The following is a 25,955-nucleotide window of genomic DNA, read 5'->3' on the forward strand; positions in this document are numbered from 1 at the left end:
ACCATCGTACTGGAAGTCGCACGTTGCGAGGTGTGAGTCTCCTGTGGTTCATCCCCATTCCATTTTGGTAGCTCGGATTTTGGCATTTCTCCAACGAGGTGTTGAGCAGCGCCTTACTGTCCTTTTGGCTATACATTCATAGGTTCTTACCTTTTTTATTCAGGGGGTTTTCCACTTGGCTCCCCCAGTACGGTCTCTGTTGCCTCCGTTGGTATTTCATTTGGTGCTGTTGGTTCTCCAGTACCCGCCTTTCGGAAATAATTGCAAGCTTCTTTTGCTTACATTGTCCCAGAAAGTAGCCTTCTTGGTGGCTATTACTTCTGCACGCAGGGCGTTGAAGCTGGCGATTGTTGTCTTGTCGTTCACCTTATCTGGTGGTTCACAGAGATAAAGTGGTGCTTCTCCCTGGTCAGTTGTTTCTGGTTTCCATCTCTATAAAGACATTGTGTTGCCTTCCCTGTGTTCAATGCCTGAACATCCTAAGGAGATTGCCTTGCATACTCTGGATGCGGGTGGGGCGATCAGGGTGTACCTTGCGGCAGCCGAGTCATTTAGGAAATCAGCCTTACTATTTGCCTTATGGATGGACCTCAAAGCGTTGGTCGCGTCTGCCGTGACAATTTCCAGATGGACAAGATGAGCGGTGGTGCAGGCCTATTCCATCAAGTGTCAGGTTCCTCTGTTCCCTGTTAATGCGATTTCTGCGCAAGCGCTTAATGCTTCTTATGCTTTCCGCTATCAGGCATCAGTGGTGCAGCTTGGCAAGGCGGCTACCTGGTTGTCTATGCACTCTTTCACAAAATCTTATACAATAAATGTGCTGGCATCTGCGGATGCTGCTTGTGGCAGCAACGTTTTGCAGGCTGCTGTTTGAGAAGATTAGTCCTCTTTGAGGGTGTATGTTTTTTCAGGTGATCTCCAGTCGTTCCTGGTTGAGCTCCATGTTACCTGGTTGGCTAGGTTTAGCCTTTTGGGAATTTTATTTTTTTTTTTCTGCTGTTTTTTTCCATCCCTGTTTGATACTGCTTTGGGAATGGCCTAATGGTCAAGATGATTCTGGAGCTGTGTCCGTCAATGAACGAAAGAGAAAATTGGATTTGTCTTCCCGAAAAATCCTTTTCTCTGATGTTCATTGACGGACACAGAACCCAACCCTCTATTGAGTTGGGTTATTTTTTTCTTCTGACACTGCTTGCAACAAAACTGAATGCCTATAGCAGGAAGTGGGAGTATAACCCCTGGTACTGCCCCATATATGTGGTAAAGCTTTTTCCTGCCTAGTGTCCTACTCCTGTAGGGGGCAGCGTGACCCAATGGTCAGATTCTGGAGCTGTGTCCGTCAATGAACATCACAGAAAAGGATTTTACGGTAAGACAAAAATCCAATTTTGCAAAAACTTGTGGAAAAAAAGACATGATGAAAAGACTCATTATGCTTCATAGAATATACATTGGGGTGTTTGCTTTCTAAAATTAGGTCATTGTGTGGATAATTCCATTGTCCTGGTGCTCCAGAGCCTTCCAAAGTGTGATAGTCAGGAAATTAGGTGTGTAATTTATGCTCCTAGAACGCCTGAAGGTACTTCTTGGATGTTAGGCTGCTGTATGTTGCCAGGCTGTGAAAACACATAGTATTGCCGTACTGAGGACGAGTAGCAAAATGTGTTTTGGGGTGTAATTGCAAGTATGCCGTGTGTGAGAAATAATTTAACCACTTGCCGACCGCCGCACGACTATCTACGGCGGCGGTCAGCCCCTCACAGGCAAAGTGACGTAGGTCTACGTCGCTCGCCTGTGAGGGTTTAGGGAGCGAGCGCGCGCCGCCGGAGGCGCGCTCCCGCGTGGTCACGGACCCCCCCGCGCGTGTGACCGGCGGACCCGATCGCCGCCGGCCACTCTGCGATCGGCGGGGGAGAGGGAGAAAGTCAGGCAGCTTGTGTAAACAAGCTGCCTGTCATTCTCCTCTCTGTATGAGAGATGATCACATGGATCTACTATGTAGATCCATTGATCACTCTGCATACAGTTGAAGCCACAGCCAATCACAGTTAGAATCACGCCCCTAGGGACACACACAGCCCCTCCCTCTCAAATAAAGTTAACCCCTTCACTACCAGTGTATTTTTACAGTAACAGTGCATATATATAGCACTGATTACTGTAGAAATGTCACTGGTAACCCCAAAAGTGTCAAAAATGTCAGTCAAGGGTCCGATCTGTCCGCCGCAATGTCGCAGTACCGAAAAAAAAATCGCAGATCGCTGCCATTACGCGTTAAAAAAAAAAACAACAAAAATGACAAAAATCTTTCCCTTTGTTAGTAAACGCAATAACTTTTGCGCAAACCAATCAAAATACGCTTTTTGCGATTTTTTTTTTTACCAAAAATAGGTAGCATAAAACAAATTGGCCGAAAATATTAAAAAATTTTGATTTTTACATTTTTTTTTGGGGGAATTTCATATAAAAAAAAGGGAAAAATATTGCTATTTTTGCAAAATTTACGCTCTTTTTTTGTTTATAGCGCGTGATCAAAAAATCGCACAGGTGATCAAATACCGCCAAAAGAAAGCTCTGTTTGTGGGAAAAAAAGGACGCCAAATTCGTTTAGGTACAGCGTCGCACGACCGCGCAATTGTCCGTTAAAGTCACGCAGTGCCGAATCGCAAAATACCCTCTGGTCGTTTAGCAGCCAAATCCTCCGGGGCTTAAGTGGTTAATATGGCAATTGTAAAAGTAAACAAATTCTTTATTTTCCCAAGAATTGTGTGAAAAAAATTAAAACTTCAAGAAACTCCCCATGCCTCTTACTCCTAAATACCTTGGATGGTGCACTTTCCAAAAAGGGGTTCTTTGGGGGAGGTTTGTACTGTCCTGAAATTTCAGGGGCTCAAGAAAAGAAATGAAATAGGCCATCAGTACATCAGGTGTGACTTCCAATGATTGGTACCGTAGCTTGCCGACTCTATATCTTTCACACAGGCTAAATAACATACACAGATTTGGGTTATTTTTACCAAAGATCTGTAGCAGTATAAATTTTGCCCAAAATGTTATGAACAAAAAAGTACTTATTTGTAACATTTTATAATAGAAACTTTAAAAAAGGTATTTTTTTTTTCAACATTTTTGCTATTTTTTCCGCTTTTATCACAAAAAAATCCAGTGGTGATTAATAACCAAAATAAAGCTCTTTTTGTGTGGAAAAAAAAGATATACATTTTGTAAGTCATTGGCATTCAAAGTGTAAGAGCGCTGAAAGCTAAAAATTGGTCTTGGCAGAAAAGGGGTTATGTGTTCATACTTATTTTTTTTTTTTTTTGAGGACCTATGCTCCAGGCCAGTCATCCTGACTCACTGATCCTGTTCACTACTTAGAGAGTCCCTAACGCAGAACAAGCAATCCAATCTTGGGGGCAGTATATACAGTATATTGTCACACACCCCACACCAGAATTCTCCCTCCACCAAATGATTTTGACCAGTGCACAAAGCAAGGTCCATAAAGACATGGATGAGCGAGTTTGGGGTGAAGGAACTTGACTGACCTGCACGAAGTCCTGACCTCAACTCCTTTGAGAGGAATTAGATTGCAGACTGCAAGCCAGGCCTTCTCTCCAACATCAGTGCCTGACCTCACAAATGGGCATCTGGATGAATGCTCAAACATTCCCGTGGACAGCCTTCCCAGAGTTGAAGCTGTTATAGCTGCAAAGGGTGGGCCAACTCAATATTGAAGCCTACAGGCTAAGCCTGAGATGCCATTAAAGTTCATGTGCTAATTAGAGACTTGAATTGTGTACCTTCAAAGACAAGTCAGCAATGACAGTTATATTATTTTTGTGTTAAGCTGGGCCATACATTATACAGTTTTTTTATTCAGTTTCCTTTAGATTTATCTTCAACTGTGTAGTAGAAGAGCCTGACTGACTGCATACAAATTGAGTGTTTAGGTGTGACCTCCATATTATATGGTTTTGGTAAATCTAAAGGAAAATTTGTATAATGTATGGCCAACTTTAGAGAACTTTCCTCTGTGAATTCTAAATGTGATTGATATCCCCTTCCCAGCGCCTCGGAGGATGACTCTGATCATGAGAGCCTTAACGAAAACATGGAGGTAGAAGAGACAGCCGATAGAAACATGGACGGACATGAGAACTCCACCATATACTGTAAAGAAACCAAGTATGTGCTGTGATCACATTTTCCATTTTCAGTGATAATTGCTGTTGTATAGTAAAGAATAACACAGTTGAACATAACATTTGTTAGCCAGTAGAGCGCTTTGTAAGAAGAGACTTAGTCTTTTACCGAAGAAAGGCGCTAACTGGCGATGGGGGAGGGGGATGCGTCGCCGGCGACCGGACGATCAACTGTGCGGGGGGGATGTGGCTCCTGCCAGGTCTCCCTCCTGTGTCCCTGTAAGCCTCGTGGTGCCGCGCAGGGCTGCCATTTTGTTGTAGTCTGTGTTTCTATACATGGCAGCCAAGTCCGGCTGTGTAGTCCGGCGGCCATTTTTTTGTGGTTTACCATTGGAAATAGCTGCTGCAATTTTGGCGGTGGGAGCCCCTCCTCATCCTAGATCATTTTATTTCCTGATCGCCGCATGTGTAGTGCAGAATCTCCTGGTGGCTGCAGGTGCCTGTTTCTGTTGGTGATAAGTCTGGTGGGGTCCTCTCCCTCTCTGCTGAGGATCGCTTGGTGCTTTGTGCCCTGGTGACTCATGGGGTCTTTGGAACACATTTCCCCACCTGACTCCCTCTCTGAGGATGCGGGGCCTTCTGTGTCCCAACCATCCATCCATGCACTGATGGCAGTCCTGGAGTGCCTTGTGTCCTGGGTGCAGGTGGCTTGTGGGCCACTGGATAGCAAAAAGCGCCCCCTGCCTCATCTGTCTTATCAGATCCTGAATCTGATTCGGCCGCCGCGGATGTGGATCACCCTGCTGGGTCTACAACCACACGCTTGGAATCCTGATTAGTGAGGATGATTCCTCCATGTCTGCGACCTTGCATGAAAAGGCAGTGGTGGATGCACTGATTGTGCGTGAGACTCTGAAGATGGAAAATGCACCTGAAGCTGTGTCAGAGGCGCAGGTGCCCTTTTGGCACTCACAAGCCATCCAAAGCGGCAAAGGTGTTTCTTTTTCCTGCCTATTTTGACAGAATTGTCTCTCTAAAGAATGGGGACGACCAAAGCATCCCCGTGGGGTCCCTAGATGCTTTACTAGGCGTTTACCCCTTTTGAGGAGTCCCTTCTTAAGAAGAGGACTATGCCACCGGTTGTGGACCCTCCGGTTTCCAGATTAAACAAGGCAACCATGATTCCGGTTGAAGAGTCCCCGGCCTTTAAGGATCTTGCTGACTAGAAGGCGGAGGCTGTGGCCCGCACTATGTACTCTGGCTGGTTCAACAAGGAAGCCAGTATTCACCATTGCGCTAGTGTCCCAAACTCTGGCTAAGTAGGCTAAGCTCTTACACCATGACCTTTTAGGGGGAACAGCCCCCCCTGCCTTTGCCAAGCTGCTGGTCCAGGGGCTGCAGTTTATCTGTGATGCCTCTTTGGATGCGGCTCCCCTGATGGCTCGCCTCTGTTTTGGCAGTGGTCCTTCGGCGTGTCTTTTGGCTCAAGTGGTGGTCTGCGGATCTTCCTTTTCAAGGAAATCGCCTGTTTGGAGCTACTCTGGATGACATCATTAAAGGTCTCACGGGGGGGGGGGGGGGAAGAAGAGTACTTTTCTTCCGCAGGCTACTAAGAGCAAGGAACCTCATTGTTGATGTGGGCCTTCCTTCTCAGCTCATAAGAAGTTTTTTCGTCCCTCAGGGTCGACTGCCAAGGGCTTGAAGCCTTTCTGGAGGATCCAAATGAACCTGGTCTGGCAAGCCAAGATCGGGCTTCTCCAGACCCGTGGACAAGGCTCCTTCTGTATGAAGGTGCGCCCTCACCGGTATCTGGGGGTGGAGGGACCTTTTTCTCTGATTTTCGGACCCGTGTACTTCCCGGGTGCAAGCCAAGTGGGCCCACAAAGCCATTTGGTCCGGCTACAAGATAGTTTCGCTCTTGTCCCCCGGCAAGGTTTTTTCCTTCCAACTTGTGCCTTTTCCCAGACCGCATACAGGCCCTGTTTGGGGCGGTACAAGACCTGTTCCTTCAAGGGGTGATTATCCCGGTTCCGACCTCGTAACGTTTTCAAGGTTTTTTTCTCAAACCCATTCACAGTTCCCAGGAAGGACTGCAAAGTGCATCCAATCCTGGACCTCAAGGTGCTAAACTGCTTTGTGCGGGTACAGAAGTTCAGAATGGAGTCCATTTGAATGGTGGTAACATCCCTGCATCACAGGGTTTTCCTTGCCTCTATCAATATCAAGGATACCTACTTTCACATTCCAATATGTGCAGTCACCAGCGTTTTCTCCGCTTTGCTGTGGGAAAGGAGCATTATCAGTTTGTGGCATTAACCTTTGGTATCGCATCTGCTCATCGGGTCTTCACCCGTGTTAGCCCCAGTGCTAGCTTTGCTATGCCGCTGGGGAATCGCGGTACTGGGCTACTTGGGTGATCATCTTCTGCGAGTGGAGTCTCCCTTCGCTCTGGTGGAGAACCTGGAGGTCACAATACGAACTCGGACTGCGAACTGCGGGAGTTCGGCTGGATTCTGAATTTTCCAAGTCTGCTCTGGTTCCGTCTACAAAGCTGGACTTATCTGGGCCTGACTCTGGACTCTGCCTTAGCCAGAGTGCTCCCTTCCTCTGGACAAACTCCAGAAATTGCATGCTGCAATTCGCCTCTGCTGTCCAACAAATGGTCATCCCTCTGGACTTGCATGCAGGTGCTGGACCTGATGGTGTCTACCTTCGCGGCAGTTCTGTTTGCACAGTTCCATACAGGGTCCCTGCAAAGGGAAATTCTGACCAAATGGGACAAGGCTCTGCAGCCTCTCTGGACAATCAGATCTGTCTGAGTCGGGGCACGAAGGAGTCCCTCATGTGGTGGCTTTGTTCTCCGGCGCTTGGGCTGGGAAAATCCTTCCTCCCCTTGTATATCGGACAGTGGTCCTCAATGGATGCCAGCCCGTCCGGCTGGGGAGGCGCCCTCGGCAAGCATTCTGCTCAGGGCATCTGGAAGCTGGAAGAGTCCAGACTCCCGATCAATGTCTTGGAACTCCGAGCGATCAGACTGTTCCTGGATCATTGGATCATTTATTCAGCCCTCTCAGCCCGTAAACACATTTCCGGGGTGCAAAATTGGCAGGCGTTGGACCACGGGGAGTGGTCCCCTCATCCGGAGGGGCTGTGGATCTGTTGGCGTTTCGTCAGAAAGGTGCAGGTTTGTGGCTCAGGCAAGGAATGCGCTGATGGCCCTGTGGGGTCTGTATCATCTGATTTACACCTTCCCTCTCAAGCCTCTGCCCAGACTTCTACGCAGGATCGAGGCAGAAGTGATTCTGTCATCTTAATGGCTCCGGACTGGCCTCGGTGGGTCTGGTACGCCGATCTGGTGCGGCTGGTCGCCAACCTTCCTTGGCAGCTTCCTCTCGGGGAAGATCTTCTTTCCCAAGGACCGATCTTCCATCCTGCTTTACGGTCACTGGCTTTGACGGCTTGGCTGTTGAATGCCAGGTGCTGAAGGATAGAGGTTTATTTGAGTCGGTGATTCCTACACTGTTAAAACCTAGGAAGATCTACCATCGTACGTGGAACTTGTACATTGCGTGGTGTGTCTCTTGGGGAACTTTCTCGCTCTTTCTCGGTGGCTCGGATCTTAACCTTCCTTCAACGGGGGGTTGAACAGAAATGGGCCTTGAGTACCATCAAGGGCCAGGTGTTGGCTTTGGCGGTCTTTTTTCAACGACCTTTGGCCATACACTCCCTGGTGCGTACCTTTCTTCAGGGTATCCAACATTTGGTTCCTCCAGTTCGGGGCTCTGTTACCGTCTTGGGATCTTAATTTGGTGCTTTCAGCTCTACAGAAGCCTCCCTTTGAAAATATTTGGGAGATTCCTCTGCGTACGCTGTCCCAGAAGGTGGCCTTTTTAGTTGCTTTTTTTAGTGGCTATCACCTCTGTGTGCAGGGTGTCGGAACTGGCAGCGTTTTCCGGTCGTTCACCTTACTTGGGGATTCACAGGGATAATGTGGTTCTTCGCCCCTGTCTGGCGTTTCTTCCGAAGGTTGTCTCAAGTTTTTTATTTGAATGAAGACCTTGTGATGCCTTCTGTGTCCCAGGCCTATAAATCTGAAGGAAATTGCCTTGCATGCCTTGGATCTGGTCCGGGCAATTAGGGTGTACTTGGCAGCTACGGAGTCTTTCAGGAAGTCAGGCTCTTTGTGCTCACGGATGGACCTCCAAAGGGTTGTCCGCTTCCTCTGCGACCATTTCCATATGGATTAGACAGACAGTGGTTCAGGCCTATTCCATCAGGGGTCAGGTTCCTCTTTTTCCTGTCAAGGGGCACTCTACTAGGGCACTTGGTGCTTCCTGGGCTTTCTGTCATCAGGCGTTGGTGACGCAGGTTTGCAAGGCGGCCACCTGGTCGTCGGTGCACACTTTTAATAAGTTTTATAAACTGGTTGTTGGCATCTGCGGATGCTTCTTTTGGCCGCAAGGTTTTGCAGGCTGCTCTTTATAAGAGGACCTGATCCTCTTTGAGGGTGTATTGTTTTTTCAGGTGGGCTCCAGTTTGGTTGCGCCTGTTGGCTAATGTTTAGCCTTGGGATATTTTTTTTTGTTGTTCCCATCCCTCATGCTTAACCACTTAACGCAAACTGACATAGACCTACGTCGGCTGACTTTAAGTGGTTGTATCGGGATGATGCCTCTAGCTAGAGGCATCATCCCGGTACCGTTGTTTAGAGCTCAGGAGCCGCTCGATCGTTACCCCGGCGAACGGGAGGGGACGCCCCCCCCCCCTCTTGCCTCCTTCCGCGGCTCTGCCTGGGTCTCCAGTCCCACCGGGAGACCCGAGCAACCAGCTGGCGCGTCCGCCGGCTGGATGGAGTCCCGATCTAAGCCGGATGCGGCTTCGATCGGGTCTCCGATGACGTAACGCGGAGACGGCGTCCATGACGTCGCATCCGGGTTACTCGTCTGCTAAAGGCGGCAGTTTAAAAAAAGTGAACGTATTCAAAAATTCCGTTTTGAATACATGGAAGTATAGTGCATATTGCTGTCACAAGGGATGTTTACATTGCTTGTGACAGCAATAAAAGTGATCAGATTTTTTTTTTTTTGTTTTTTTTTTTTTAAACCTGTTAAAATTAAAAAAAAAAAAAAAAAAAAAAAATTTAGCCATCGCCGTGAGCTCTCGCGCACAAAAGAAATCGATGTTCAAACCACACATGAGGGATCGCCAGAGCGTGAGCAATAATTAAAAAAAAAGAGCTACACTCTAAACTGGTAACCGTTAAAATTTTTTAAAGCGTCACCCAAGGAGATTTTTATTGACCGTAGTTTGTCGCCATTCCACGGGTGTGCACAATTTTAAACCGTAACATGTTTGGTATCTGTTTACTCGGTGTGACATCATCTTTCACAATATACAAAAACAATGGGCTAACTTTACTGTTTAGTTTTTTTTTAAATGCAGTGAAATGTGATTTTTCGTAATTTTTCCCCAAAAAAAAAAAAAAAAAAAGGCATTTGAAAGACCGCTGCGGAAATACCGCGTGACAAAAAATATTGCAATGACTGCCATTTTATTCTCCGGAGTCTTTGCTAAAAAAAAAATATAATGTTTGGGGGTTCTAAGTAGTTTCCTAGTAAAAAATACTGATCTTACCTTGTAAACAAAAAGTAAAAATAGGCTCGGTCCTTGATGCTTTGGGGCGTCCCAATGGTTATGATTATCAGTAGCCGTGTCCGTCAATGAACGAAAGAGAAAATTGAGTTTTTTGCTTAATGTAAAATCCATTTCTCTGATGATCATTGACGGACACAGTACCCACGCCTCTGGAGTTATAATTCTTCTTGCACTGCTTGTAACAAAACTGAGTGGCTATAGCAGAGAGGGCAGTATGCCCCCTGGGTGTAGCTAGAATTATTTTCTGCCTAATGTCTACTCCGGTAGGGGGCAGTATAACCCAATGATTATCATTATTAGGAGCTGTGTCAATCAATAAACATCAGAGAAATGGATTTTACGGTAAGTCAGAAATCCCCATTTTTTTTCCCCCTATCGTATATATCCCTGGACACAGGGTATGTTCATATCTATTACAATAGTTATGCTGCCAGCTTTGGGTGATTAGACACTGGCAAAAGAAAGAGAAATCCCTTCCCCTGCATAATCCCTCCCAGGTTTTTTTTTTTCTCATGTCTTAGGTGGTGATCGTTTGCATCCTCTGCACTGTTTTTTTTTCCTTTTAGCTAGTTTTTCTTAAGATTTCCATCTGGGAATAGGAATACAGCTTATCTGTATGTGTTGCTTACGGATGTCTACTAAAAGGAATGGTATCTAAACCCCATACTGGACACACAGGCATAGCCTTTAATTTTGCCATTCAGCCCTGAACTCAGTGTAACAGGGCTTTGTGCAATGATATATTACTGGTGGACAGAATCTTGGTTCCATTTCCACGTGTGTAGTAGGTGTTGCACATCCAGAAGGAGCAATGGACTCGGGAGGAAGAACAGTACCAACAAGTACAGGTGATTTTGCTGTTGTATATCACAGCTAGGGATTGCAGGGTGGATCACTGGCGCAGAAGGTCCTTTAATCTGGCAGCATAGTATGTCCCATTTTAGTGGTGCAGCACACAGGTGTATACACCTTATCCTGTCAGCTGACTTTTCTTGAGGATGGGGGTGTTTAAGTTCTCCCTTTAACCACTTGCCGTCTGCTCACTAGAGCTCTACTGCGGCAAAGTGGTTCGTTATCTTCTGGCGACGTAGACCTACGTCGCCAGACACTCCCCTTTCTCAGCGGAGCGTGCACGCCGCCGGAGGCTCGCTCCCGTTGTATTCAGTCACAGCGGGAGTCGGGCCAGGGGAGGAGCAGCGGCGATTGTCGGGGAATCGAGTGTGGAGATCCGCCTGCTTTGTTTACAGTGACAGGCAGGGTCAGATTGCAGGGTTCAGCATAGCTGAACATGCGATCTGTCCCTGTGTCATAGTCCCCTCCCCCCACACACGTTAGTAAGCACCGGGCATACATTAACCCCTCCCTCTCCAATAAAATTAACCCCTTCCCTGCCAGTTTCATTTTTACAGTAACAGTGCATATTTATAGCACTGATTACTGTAGTAATGTCACTGGTACCCCCAAAAGTGTCAAAAATGTCAGTCAAGGGTCCGATCTGTTCGCCGCAATGTCGCTGTCCCGCAAAAAAATTTGCAGATCGCCACCATTACTCGTTAAAAAAAAAAAAAAAAAAAACAAAAATTACAGAAATCTTTCCCTTAGTAAACGCAATAACTTTTGCGCAAACCAATCAAAATACGCTTATTGTGATTTTTTATTTTTTTTTTACCAAACATAGGTAGCAGAAAACAAATTGGCCAAAAATGTAAAAATTTAGATTTTTACATTTTTTGGGGGGGGGGGGGGAGGGGGGGGGGAATTTCATATAAATAAATTTGAAAAATATTATTTTTTCAAAATTTACGCTCTTTTTTTGTTTATAGCGCTACAAGTAAAAATCGCACAGGTGATCAAATACCACCAAAAGAAAGCTCTGTTTCTCAGAAAAAAAGTACGTAAATTTAGTTTGGGTACAGCGTCGCACAACAGCGCAATTGTCAGTTAAAGTCGCACAGTGCCGAATGGCAAAAAGTGGCCTGGACGTAAGACAGCAAAATCCTCCGGTGGTTAAAGAATCTACTCCAAAAGAATCCCAGGGTCTGATTTTTATCTCAGAACCAAAAGGCCTTTGCGGGTTTTCTTGTGAAAGTAGTTTGGACAAATCAAAATATTGCTTTCTGATTCCTCTGCCCCAAACGGAACAGGATTAGGAGATCATCCCCAATCTTTCCCTGTACATTCTCATTTAAAGAATACTTTATGCACAGTCATAGCTCAGCAAAATCTCATGGAAAGTGAATTCACTAAGAAATGGAACATGCCTGCCGTGTATTTGCAGTTTCCTATCTCAATAAGACCCTCGCATTTCCGGTATTCAGGGATGCGTCAGACAAAAAGTCTGGAGGCCTTATTTTAAACGTCTCTTGCTTTTGAGTGCGCAGCCTTGCAACCTGTAATTGTTGCTGTGAAGAGTCTGTCAAAGCCTCAAGGATTGGGTGTGTTGGATGTTGACTGTCACAGACCCTTGAGCCCTGTTCACACCTGAGCATTTTTCAGCTCGTAAAACATTCATCTCGGAAGTTCCAAAACAGCCAACAAGCAAAATCCCATTCATTTCAATGGCCCGGTTCATATGAGCATTCTATCGTCTGAAGCTTAAAGTAGATGAGCTTCGTTTTTGTTCAGATAATGATACGCTCTGGTGTGAATGGAGCCTAACTGCGGGGGTTCAGGGAGATAGGAGGATTTTCCTTGTACCCTTAGTTTCTATATACCTTAAGGGATTTTATTCTACAACACTCTCATCTGGGTATCTTGTCAGCACACATGCAGGATCTTATGGCTGAAGTATTTGTAAAAAAAAAAAAAATAGTTAAACCTTTTCAAGGGGCATTTGTTTGGCCATGCTCTAAATTACTACATTAAAAATAGTAACTATGGGCAAGGGTAATTTGTTGCTGATTAAAAAGCTTAACCCTACAGTTAAAAGACCTGCCTCTCCTTCTAAAAGCATTCCTTTTGTCAACCACAAAACTCTGGCTCCAAGCCCCAAATACCCAGTTCTGCAAGAAGACTTGGTCTTCAAAACCCCTCTAAGTCAGGAGACGAGTCGTCCTCACAATGAAGGGGTGCCCCCACTCTTTTCGATTGGGTAGACACTTGCAGGCCTTCAGATGTTTGGTAGGGGCACATACTGGGTCTACGACATAGTAACTCCTATAGGCACAGGGTATTCCTATCATGTGTTGACCTGGACAAGTTGCTTCAGAGGGAGCAGTCTACTCCTCTTCTGGAATTCAATGAGAAGTGAACGATACAGACTCTGGAGATATTTGGATGCGTTCTGAATTTACAAAAAAGGGCCTTAGTCCAATTCCAGAGGTTGAAATATTTAGGCCTGATGCAGGACACTTTCCAATCGAGAGTGGTCCTACCCCAGGACAAATGCCTTGCTCTAAGAACTCAGGTGGAATTGCTCCACACAAACTTTGTGTGAGGGTTGGGGAAAGATGGTAGCCTCCTCCGAGGCAATTCCATTTGCCCCTGCAGGCCCCTTCAACAATGTCTTGTCCACATAAAACGGGACACAGTCGGACTCTCCATTGCAGTAACCCTCCAGAAGGAGACTTGTCTCTGAACTGGTGGATCTCCTTCACAAATGCTGGACTTGGGTCGAGTTCTGAACAATCTCTGTGCAGGGAACTTGGTCATATCAGAAGAGGTTGTTTGCCCATCAATATAATGGAATTGAGGGCTTTTTAGCTTGCCCTGCTACATTGGTGGTGCAGTTGGAAGGCCTCCCTGTAGGGGTTCTGTGGAACAACACCAAGGTGGTTGAGTGCATAAGGTATCATGGAGGCACCAGAATTTGGGTGGCACATGTGGAAGTGGATCTCATCCTGTCCTGGGTGGAACTTAGTCTCCGCCCTGTCCGCTGTTGATGTTCCTGGCATGGAGAATTGTCAACAGATTTTCTCAATTGTCAACGACTAAGGGGGAGTGGGCTCTTCACCAAAAGGCTTTCAAGAAATCCTGCTGAAGGAATGAAACCCCTGATGTGGATCCTCTGGTGTCCAAGTTCAATGCAAAGCTGATCAGATTCATGTGCAGGAACAGAGACACCCAAGTGATGCAGACTTTGGGTGGAAGGCATTCCAGTGATTCTGATCACCCCAGCGTGGGTCAGGAGAATATGATACTGACATCATAAATTTGTTGGTGGGCAAGCTATGGATCCTGCCAGATTGACTTGACCTCCTGTTGCAAGGTCCATCCTTTACAATTTCTAGCATTAAGGAAATGGCTGTTGAAGCTAGGGAGACAGTGGAGTTTGATCTGGTTTTTCCTATCATGCTGAAGACTAGAAAGGTGACTTCAAAGAAGACTTACGACAGGGCTTGGAAGTCTTAATTTGCCTGGTGTGAGGCTTCAGAAATTGCTTCCTTGTAAGTATGCTGTGGGACGCATACTGGTGTTTTTCCAGTCTGGGGTCAACCAGGGATTGGCCTGGCGTATAATAAAGGCCAGATTTTAGCCGTGGCAGTCCTGTTTCAGAGACTCATTGCTGCAAATTTCTTGGTGTGTGCCTTTTTTACATGGGATCATGAATATTGATCCACCTATTAAGACTCCGTGGGATGTCAAGGACTAACCTTTTCCCTTTGTCCTTTTGACATGGAGGGTTTTTTTTTGCAATTAATTTGACTAATAGAGGTTCACAATTGGCTGCCCTTTGTTGTAAGGAACAATTCTTAGTTATCCACCGTTTTGTGGTCTCAGCTTTTTTTTTTTTTTTTTTCTAAGGTGATCTCTTCATTCCATCTTTAACCAAGGCATTGCTTTACCTTTTTTCTGCCCAAGACTCTTCACACCTTGAATGTGGTTTGTGCGGTCAAGATTTTCCTGAAGTTGACTGCTTCAATTCCCCTCTTGGTGCCTCCTGAAGGCCTACAGAAAAGTCATGCAGCTTCCAAACCTACTATTTCTCATTGGATCTGTCAGCTTCTTTCTCAGCCTTAATGGTCTAAAGAGCAAAGTTTCACTGTTCTTGGTTCTGGCTCATTCTGCCAGGAGTGTTATTGCTTCCTGTGCTATTCCCTGGATAGTGGTTTGCAAGGCTGCTACTTGGTTTTCGGTTCATGTTTTTACAAAGTTTCTCCAAGTGGCTGTATTTGCCTCTGAAGGCGTGACTTTCGGTTCCTGTGTTTTGCAGGCTGCTGCGTGAGGTTCTAACCTGTTCCGGTTTAGTTGTTTGGGGCCGGTTGACTTGTTGCCATGTTGCCCTCCCCTCGTATTCCGTAATGAAAATGGGATTTTTGGTTTACCTTTAAAATTATTTTTCAGAGTATCTCACAGGACACTGGGATCTCACCGCTCTTCCTTTTTTTCATAGGTTACTCAAAGCTAAAGCTATGCCTAGCTGGTATGTGATTTCCTGTGTTTTTTATTTATTTTTTTTCTTATAATGCCCCATACACACGTGCAGATTATCTGAAGACTTTTGTCTGTAGACTTACCAAAACCATATAATACGAGGTCAAACCTAAACACTTTCAATTTGTATGCAATCCGGCAGGCCCTTGCACTACATAGAAAAGGTAAATCTGAAGACAAAAGTCTTCAGATAATCTGCACGTGTGTACGGGGCATAAGGTTTCAAACTACCTCCCGCCATATAGACAAATGACGGTGGGTGGGATCCTCTCTCATTCTGGGATGACGTCATATGGCGTCTCACCACACGTCCCGACGTCATTTGGCGTCTCACCACGCGTCCCGATCTCAGTAAAGAGTCAATGACCTGGCTCTTTACCCATGTGATCACCTGTGTCCAATCACAGCCGAACATGGAAATGCCCGTTAAAGGCTCTCTTCGCCTCACACTGACAGTTTGTGAGGAGAGGAGTGCTGGTCAGTGGCATCTCCACATATAGGGCCCCAGTAGCCCCAACAGTTCCCAGCAGTGATGCCAGTTTGTGCCCATCAGTGCTGCCTTTCAGTGCCTATCCGTGCTGCCTGTCATTGCCCATAAGTGTGACCTATTAGTGCTGCATATTACTGCCTCCTCATCAGTGCCCTTCAGTGCAGCCTCATTAGTGCTGCCTATCAGTGTCCATCAGTGCAGCCTCCAACGCACATTAGTGAAGGAGAAACATTACTTATTCAGAAACTTTTCTGACAAACTAAGAAAGTTGTGTTTTTTTTTTTTAATTCATTTTTTGGTCTTTTTTTTTTTTTTTTTTTTTTAGCAAAAATATAAAAAAAAAACAGCGGTGATTAAATACCACCAAAAAAAAAATCTATTTGTTAAACAAATAATTCCATTTGGGTACAGCGTTGCATGACCGTGCAATTGTCATACAAAATGTGACCGCTCTGAATGCTAAAAATAAGGCTGAGCAGGAAGGGGGTAAACGTGCCCAGTAGGCAAGCAGTTAACATCACAATGAAAGTGCAAGGAACCAGTGTGAAGACATAGAATTTAAAGGGATGCATTTTTCTTGCGCTAAAGGTGCCAATAATGGCCAGTTAATAAATTCATATTATAAATTTTATGATAAAAAGTTGAATATAATACAATTATATATAAAATATAATAAATATTTTTTTATATATTTTTAAAATGTTTGGGGGTTCAAAGTAATTTTCTAGCACAAAATACTGATTTTTAACTTGTAAACAAGAAGTGTCAGGAAAAGGCTTAGGCATGAAGGGGTTGTATACCCCACTTGGTGATTTTTACCAACAGGTAAGCCTGTAATAACCTGCACGGTTTAGGAGATATTAACCCTCCAAGCAGCCATTGACAACGGCGCGTGCGCTCTGAAGGTCCAGGGTACCGTGCCGGAACTTCAGAGCTCCTTGCCGGAATGGCGGGCTCCCGTGCCCATGCACAAGAGTGACATCATTGCTGCTCCAGCCACTCGTAGTGCCGGAGCCCGCAAACCCGGAAGTGAGACCTGGGGGAACTTGTCAACTTTCTCAGCGGTGACCGGGCACCATTGTGGGGGCTTTGTTCTAAGGAAAGTATTTCATAATGTGCTAGTATGCGATGCATACCTGCACATTATGCTATTGTCTTGCAGTTTTTTTTTTTTTGTGATTACTACAGCTTTAAATGACATCTTAGCTGTTCTGTGTGTTTGTGGATTGCAGCATTAGATTGGTCATTAAAAGCATTTTATGATTTTAGGTCACCGGAAATTTCTTTTGGGGTAGATGAGAACAGCAATATTCTGACCAAAGACCCTGAACAAGACAAGAAGAGGCCTCGACACCAGGAGGAATTTAATGGGTACGTAGGTGTTGGATCTGGAGTCATATGTAGCTGTAAATCTTTTTATCCATAAAGACCAGAAATCTGAAGTCTCACTAGATCAGTCGTCCTCAACCCTGGCCTACATGGCCCACTAACAGGCCAGGTTTGCAAGATAACTGAAATACATCCCAGGTGATCTCCTTTGCTGCTCAGTGATTGCAGTACTCTTGGCACCTTTCGCAGGGGGTAGTGGCTACCTGGTTTTGGCAGGTACCTGCTCCCACCTCCGGCTCACACAGCTGTGGCGAAGTTAGCCGGAAGTGAGCCACCTGCAGCTGGCCCATTCAGAGCGCAGTGCGATTCACTCATGTGCAGTAGGAAACCGGCTGTGAAGCCGGAAGGCTGCTGGTTTCCCTTACCTGAGATGGCGGGGCTAGCATCCGAGAGTCGGCTCGGGTGAGGACAACACTGGATGCTTGGAAAAGTAAGTCCCTAATAGTATTGGTAGCTGCTGACTTCCAATTTTTTTTTTGGGGGGGTGTTAGGATGGGGCAGGACTCTTCTTTAAAGTATAACTAAAGGCAAAAGTTTTTTGTTTTGGATTGAGTGGAGAGGGGTTAGAACACCTGTCAGATTTTATTGCTGTATGTCTGTGCCCCCATTAGGGAGATTCACACTCTGTATTTGTCTTGTTTACTATTATCATTGAAAGTAAAAGAAAATCCCACATTTTGGGTTGTCCCCAAAAAAGTAATAGAGGGTCAATCTTCCAAAAGAGACACTAGTTGTGGTGACCTGGGGGTCTCCAAGGAATTCCTTTCATTTGCAGGAATTTCCTCTCACTTCCTTTCTATGAAACAGGAAGTGAAGGGAGATCTCTGGAATGGGACACATATGGTAATACAAAATCTGACAGGTGTTATTACTCCCTTACTCTATCCAAAATGGTAAATAATATTGCCTATAGTTCTACTTTAAGCCCCCGTTCACACTGAATGCAGCTTTGAAATCGTGCAACTTCACTTTAAGCCGCATGATTTCAAAGCGGCAGGTCATTGCGACTTGGCTGACATCTGTGCAACTTAATGCACAGATGTCAATGCAAGTCGCACCTGGAAAAGCTAAAAGTAGTGCAGGAACTATATATATATATATATATATATATATATATATATATATATATATATATATATATATATATATATATATAATTTTAAAGATAGCAACATAACAAAGCAATGAAAACATTTTACAATAAGGAACTCTTTTTAAATCGGTGTGGCACAGATTTGAACAGTTTCATTGGTGGCAATAGGGTGCGACTTATGCGATTTTGACCCATCAAATTGCATGACAAGTCTTGCCTGTGTAAATGTGGGCTAAAAGAGCGGACTGCATAGGTAGGGAACAAAGAAGTGCCCACTAGTGAGTTCCCGATGGTGTTCATCCAACGCTGGACACGTCTTGGCATCTGCAGAATGGAGAGGGAAAGGCGATTTTATATGAGCATCTGGAAAAGTAGGCATTTATTTACAAATATTAAGGGATACCTTCATCTTTACGAACATGTTGCACCCATATTTAGGGTGTAACATTACTAAAGCATATGCCTGCACCCCAACCCAATCCCCCATTGTGAAAGCAGGCAGGGGATCCTCTCCCCACACCCACTGTCACAATTCAAAAAAAGCATGGCTGTTCGGGGCTTGGCCCACATAGCCGCATCAATCGTTCACATCTCTGTGAATGAATGAACTAAAAGTCCCTTCTGCCACTGCAGCATATGGCTTGTAGTTCTCAGTGAACTATGGGGGTGCTTATGAGTGCTCTTGTAGTTTTATTGATCTTCCTGGACTCAGTAACTGTCTGCTTGTATAGGAAATATAGGCAAGCAGCTGTACTAACAGTCTACAGGAGCCTGGCATTACAACCGCAATCTGCTGATCGCTAGTACAATGCTTTACAGCAGGGGTCTGCAAACTTTATAAACAAAGGGCCAGTTTACTGTCCTTCAAACTTTAGGGGGGGGGGGGGCTGGATTGTCACCAGTGGGGGAAGAACATGTCCTGGCATCAGTGGGAGTTAACCGTGCCCCATCATTGGTATTAGTGGGAGAAAGTGTCCTATCGTTTGTGTCAATAATATTATTCTATCGTTAGTGTCAGTGGGAGGAATAGTGCCCCATCATTGGTGTCAGAGGGAGGAATAGTGCCCCATCATTGGTATCAGTGGGAGGAATAGTGCCCCATCATTGGTGCCAGTGGGAGCAATAGTGCCCCATCATTGGTGCCAGTGGGAGCAATAGTGCCCCATCATTGGTGCCAGTGGGAGCAATAGTGCCCCATCATTGGTGCCAGTGGGAGCAATAGTGCCCCATCATTGGTGCCAGTGGGAGCAATAGTGCCCCATCATTGGTGCCAGTGGGAGCAAGTGGGAGGAATAGTCTCCTCGTTGGTGTCAGTAATATTGTTCCATCGGTGTCAGTGGGCTGACACTGCCCCATCTATAGTATTAATGGGAGGAATAGTGCGCCATCATTGGTGTCAGTGGGAGGAATAGTGCCCCATCATTGGTGTCAGTGGGAGGAATAGTGCCCCATCATTGGTGTCAGTGGGAGGAATAGTGCCCCATCATTGGTGTCAGTGGGAGGAATAGTGCCCCATCATTGGTGTCAGTGGGAGGAATAGTGCCCCATCATTGGTGTCAGTGGGAGGAATAGTGCCCCATCATTGGTGTCAGTGGGAGGAATAGTCTGATTGTTGGTGTCAGAAATATTGTTCTAATGGTGTCAGTGGGCTGAGAGTAACCCATCTATAGTATTAATGGGAGGAATAGTGCAGAAAGCTCTTTAATTGATATGCCCTTTCAAGGCAATTGCCTGTTTGGGGCTACCCTGGATGACCTCAATAAGGGTATCATGGGGGAGGAAGAGTACCTTCCTGTCACATTCAAGGAAAGGGAAGGAGACTTGCCGCAGATGGGGGCCCTCCTCAGCCCATAGAAAATCCTTTCTGCTTCTGGGACGAAGAATAAGGGAAATAGATATTTGAAATCTTCCTTAGGAGGTTCCAAGCAACCTTGGTCTGAGAAGCCTAAGCTAGATTCTCCGGACCCCTTCAGCATGAAGGTCTGCCCTCACCCATTACACCCTCACTAGTTATTATCTTCGCTGGTTTTCGGCCCCCTGGACTTCTTTGGTGAGCGTCAAGGAAATGTTTCTTTTGGGGGTTCCCTGAAAGGGATCTGATTCTATTTGACCAGGGTGGTCCTTCCTCTGCACAAACTTCAGGGACCACAGACCCTGATTCACCGGCTGCTGTCACACAGATAGTTCTTTCTCCCATTTTGCATACAGGTTCTGAGTCTGGTGGTATCCACCTTCAAGACACTTCTGTTTGCAGTCTTGCATGCAGCTCCTTTAGCAGGTTCGGCTCCACGGGAGGATACCGACGTTCGTGACGAGGTCACGGGGGCTCTCTGACAGAAGCCGCAGGCATCCAAGGGCCACGGTAAGGCCAGTATCATCCTCGGCTAAGGATCGAAAGTTTGCAAGGTGGCCACTTGGGTCGTCTGTGCATACCTTCACAAAATTCTATTAGGTAGATATTTCGTCATCTGCAGATGCCTCTTTTTGCCGCAAAGTTTTGCAGGCTGCTGTTTAAGAGGGGCTGTTCCCTCTTGAGTGGAGTTTTTTTCTTTAAACTTTTATTTTTCAGATGGGGCTCCTTTTGACCAGGTTAAGGCGCCTGTGTCCTGGTTAAGGGCTCCTATGTTTAACCTTTAGTTATTTTCTCCACCCCTCGTTTTCCTTTTGCCACTGCTTTTGGACGTCCCACTAGTTATGATTTATGGAGCGCTGTGTCCGTCAATGAACGAAAAAGAAAATGGGATTTATGTACTTAAAGCGGAGTTCCAGCCATTCACTCACCTGTCCAACGATCCAGCGATGCGGCCGCCCGAAGCCTCGATCCTCTCCCTCGGCGCCGGCATCACTGCTGTGGGCACCCGGCTGTGACAGTTTGCGGCTTCACAGCCGGGTACCCACTGCGCATGCGCGAGTTGCGCTGCGCGCCGTGATTGGCCGGCAATCTTCTGGGACCTTTGACATGTCCCAGAAGATTGCAGGGAGGGAGGGGGAGAGGAGAACTTCCGCTCAGGGCGCCGCGACGCTCCGAGCGGAAGTGGGAGCGGTTACCTGTCAAAACTAGGTACCCGCTCCCCCCCCCCAAAAAAATGACATGCCAAATGTGGCATGTCGGGGGGTCAGGACTCCCTAAAGCGGAAGTTCCACTTTTGGGTGGAACTCCGCTTTAACGTAAAATCCATTTCTCGGAGTTCGACGGACACATCACCCAACCCTCTATGGAGTTCTGATACTTCTAATACTGCTTGCTTCTAAACTGATTACCTAGAGCAGAGAGGGGGGTTATACGCTAGCTGTGGACGGCCCATGGGCGTAGCCAGGTGTTTTTCGTTCTGCCTGGTCCTACTCCTGGAGGATGCAATATAACCTGTGTGTGTATGTGTGTGTGTATATATATATATATAATATATATACAGTGCATTGCGAAAGTATTCGGCCCCCTTGAACTTTTTGACCTTTTTGCCACCTTTCAGGCTTCAAACATAAAGATATAGAACTGTATTTTTTTGTGAAGAATCAACAATTGGGACACAATCATGAAGTGGAACAAAATTTATTGGATATTTCAAACTTTAACAAATAAAAAACTGAAAAATTGGGCGTGCAAAATTATTCAGCCCCTTTACTTTCAGTGCAGCAAACTCTCTCCAGAAGTTCAGTGAGGATCTCTGAATGATCCAATGTTGACCTAAATGACTAATGATGATAAATAGAATCCACCTGTGTGTAATCAAGTCTCTGTATAAATGCACCTGCACTGTGATAGTCTCAGAGGTCCGTTTAAAGCGCAGAGAGCATCATGAAGAACAAGGAACACACCAGGCAGGTCCGAGATACTGTTGTGGAGAAGTTTAAAGCCGGATTTGGATACAAAAAGATTTCCCAAGCTTTAAACATCCCAAGGAGCACTGTGCAAGCGATAATATTGAAATGGAAGGAGTATCAGACCACTGCAAATCTACGAAGACCTGGCCGTCCCTCTAAACTTTCAGCTCATACAAGGAGAAGACTGATCAGAGATGCAGCCAAGAGGCCCATGATCACTCTGGATGAACTGCAGAGATCTACAGCTGAGGTGGGAGACTCTGTCCATAGGACAACAATCAGTCGTATACTGCACAAATCTGCCCTTTATGGAAGAGTGGCAAGAAGAAAGCCATTTCTTAAAGATATCCATAAAAAGTGTCGTTTAAAGTTTGCCACAAGCCACCTGGGAGACACCAAACATGTGGAAGAAGGTGCTCTGGTCAGATGAAACCAAAATCAAACTTTTTGGCAACAATGCAAAACGTTATGTTTGGAGTAAAAGCAACACAGCTCATCACCCTGAACACACCATCCCCACTGTCAAACATGGTGGTGGCAGCATCATGGTTTGGGCCTGCTTTTCTTCAGCAGGGACAGGGAAGATGGTTAAAATTGATGGGAAGATGGATGGAGCCAAATACAGGACCATTCTGGAAGAAAACCTGATGGAGTCTGCAAAAGACCTGAGACTGGGACGGAGATTTATCTTCCAACAAGAGACAATGATCCAAAACATAAAGCAAAATCAACAATGGAATGGTTCACAAATAAACATATCCAGGTGTTAGAATGGCCAAGTCAAAGTCCAGACCTGAACCCAATCGAGAATCTGTGGAAAGAACTGAAAACTGCTGTTCACAAATGCTCTCCATCCAACCTCACTGAGCTCGAGCTGTTTTGCATGGAGTAATGGGCAAAAATTTCAGTCTCTCGATGTGCAAAACTGATAGAGACATACCCCAAGCGACTTACAGCTGTAATCGCAGCAAAAGGTGGCGCTACAAAGTATTAACTTAAGGGGGCTGAATAATTTTGCACGCCCAGTTTTTCAGTTTTTTATTTGTTAAAGTTTGAAATTTCCAATAAATTTCGTTCCACTTCATGATTGTGTCCCACTTATTGTTGATTCTTCACAAAAAAATGACAGTTTTATATCTTTGTTTGAAGCCTGAAATGTGGCAAAAGGTTGAAAAGTTCAAGGGGGTCAAATATTTTCGCAATGCACTGTGTGTATGTATATGTGTGTGTGTATATGTATGTGTGTATAGATAGATAGCTATATATAGAGATATATATATATATATATATATATATATATATATGTGTGTGTGTGTATGTGTGTATATATATATATATTAAAGGAACACTTTGAAAACACATCAGATCTCAATGGGGAAATATCTCATTCTGGATATCTATACTGGTATGGACTGGGTAATGTGTTGGGGTCTATACTGGTATGGACTGGGTAATGTGTTGGGGTCTATACTGGTATGGACTGGGTAATGTGTTAGGAAGGAAAGAATGCCACATTGTTTGATGGAAATGAAAATTATCACCCTTCAGGGGGCTGAATTCAAAGAGACCCCGAAAATCAAAGAGAAAAATTTTTTGCAGCAGGCGAGTCCATTTCGCTAAAATTTTATTGCAGCAACTCAGAATGGTCCTCAGTAGTGTTTTTGACCCCCACGTGCTTGTATGCATGCCTGACAACGTCAAGCTTTTGGGAACAGTTGGTAATTACCCTTTTTAATGCATGTTAATATTCTGCTTGATTTACATTTTTGTCATTTTATATTGTTGTTTGAGCTAATATTGAATAAGACTAATGATGTGTAAAACAATAGCAGCTAAATTAATTTTACGTTGCTTGTTTAAGGTCAGTGATTGGCTTTAAGTTACTGCAATGTTCACATCGTTCTTTGCTTTGATAAATCCCCTTCCTTATGTCATGTGTTCATTTTTTTCTAGGACTGTGTCTGAGTGGGCAGCTATTGACTCTGATTTCCAAGAGGACTACACTCCTAGTCAACAGGTGGGATGTAAAGTATTTTTAAATGATTTTACTCACATCCGCTTTTTTTTTTTTTTCTACAAGAACTTTACACATTGACAATAAAAACAAAAGGCGACGTTTAATTTTGCTTATTTGCAGGCTGATATGAATGCTAAAACCCTATCATTTGATAAAGAAATATAGTTAAATGAGCTGTATGGTATGTTTTTTTTTTTTTTTTGTTTTTTTGTTTTGTGAGTAATTATCCATTTGTAAACCGGTTTGCAATCAAGAATACTCTGCCAGCAGGCAGTAGTTGAATGGACTTTTAGGTCACAGAGAATACATTAGTAAATATACTCCTATCTTCAAAAAGAGAAGTTTGGCTTTACATCTGCTTTAACCGTTTGCTCTGTGATGCAACTTTTTAATTTTTCACACATGTTAAAGTCAGCATTTGTTGGAAAATTTAGAACCCCCAACCTTTCTTTATTTTTCTGGCCCTGGAGAATAAAATGGTGGCTACTGCAATTTTTTTACGTCACACATTTGCGCAGCTGTTTATCAAACACAATTTTTCACAAGTAAAATTAATTTTAGTGTACACAAACGCAATATAGTATCTGGGGGGAGGAAATGGCAATTTAAAGCCATGAAATGCTTTTTTTGGTGAATTAAAGAAATTGGATGTTCATTAACCACTTCAGCTCCGGAAGGTTTTACCCCCTTAATGGCTATTTTTTGCGATACGACCATGCGTGCTTTATTTCGCAGTCGTGCGACGCTGTACCCAAATAAAATTGATGTCCTTATTTTCTCTTTCGTTTGACGGACACCGCTCCATATCTTCTTTGACCCATAGGGTTTTGCTGCTCTCCATAGGAGTAGGACTAGGCAGAAGCAAAACTTTACTATGCCCCTAGGACAGTCCTTGGGGTTAAACTTTCCACTTCCTGCCATAGGACTTCAGAAAATCTAATTGTCTATACGGATAGATCTTCAAAATAGGTAGGAAAGGGAACACCTTAGTCACCCCTTTAAGGCGCATTCTACAAGGGCGCTTAGTGCCTCCTGGGCTTTCCGTCTTCAGGCGTCAGTGGTTCAGGTGTGCAGAGTGGCTACGTGGTCGTCTGTGCATACATTCATTAAGTTTTACAAGGTGGATGTATTCGCCTCGGCGAATGCTGCGTTCGGCCGCAAAGTTTTGCAGGCTGCTGTTGGAGAGGTTCCTGCTGCAGAGATTCCTGTCTCTTGAGGGTGTATTCTTTCTGGTTGGTGAGCTCCAGTTGTTCTTGGTTGAGCTCCTGGTTTACTTGGTTGGCTATGTTTAGCCTTTTTGGGAATTTTGTGCATTGCTGTGTTTTACCCACCCCTCATGTTGATACTGCCTTGGGACGTCCCAAGCATCAAAGAAGACATAGACCTGTGACCGTCAATGAACGAAAGCGAAAACTGGATTTTTGTCTTACCATAAAATCCGTTTCTCTTTCGTTCACTGACGGACACAGCTCCATGTCTTCTAAGACCCTTGGGCTTATGCTGCTCTCTCTTCAGGAGTAGGACTAGGCCGAAACAATTTTGGCTACGCCCCTGAGGCAGTCCCAGGAGGTATACCATCACTTCCTGACATAGGACTTCAGTTTTTTCTGCCTAGTCAGGAGTAAGGACCTAGCTCCCTGCCAGGATCTGTGGTCCTTGCATTTCCTTTTTAAATGGAGTTTTTTTTTATTTTCTCTGTTTCTGTGTGAACTACAATCAACGGCTGGTCTGGGTGATGCACTGGATATTCTAGATCCTTATGGTCTTCCCAGTCTTGCCTCCGAGCGGGACCCAACTATTAACTCTGCGCTAGGTTGGCCACGACATTGCCCCACTAGACAGGAGCTGGCCAGAGAGTGAAACACTTCGCCAGGTCGCATAGCCCTGGTCACGACAGCAGTCACGATCAGAGTCCCAGCGTACCTCGGGCCGCAGATGGTGCTGTGAACTGCCGGGAGTGGTGCTCGCCTA

At 45.1% G+C, this 25,955-nt stretch overlaps 1 protein-coding gene across 1 annotated transcript in view; it reads left to right on the forward strand.

Moving 5' to 3' along the window:
* Window positions 1-25,955, forward strand: part of LOC309556406 (uncharacterized protein) — a gene marked incomplete at both ends in the record, with an annotated part of 142,833 nt that overhangs the window by 60,483 nt on the left and 56,395 nt on the right. Inside the window, 3 exons of the mRNA XM_082258869.1 lie at window positions 4,072-4,188; window positions 16,933-17,034; window positions 23,921-23,984. Coding sequence (XP_082114995.1) covers window positions 4,072-4,188; window positions 16,933-17,034; window positions 23,921-23,984 — 283 coding nt within the window. The remainder of the gene's footprint in view (window positions 1-4,071; window positions 4,189-16,932; window positions 17,035-23,920; window positions 23,985-25,955) is intronic.

The sequence above is a fragment of the Pelophylax lessonae genome (genome assembly GCF_965119305.1).
Source record: "Pelophylax lessonae genome assembly, chromosome: 5".
Taxonomy (NCBI): domain Eukaryota; kingdom Metazoa; phylum Chordata; class Amphibia; order Anura; family Ranidae; genus Pelophylax; species Pelophylax lessonae.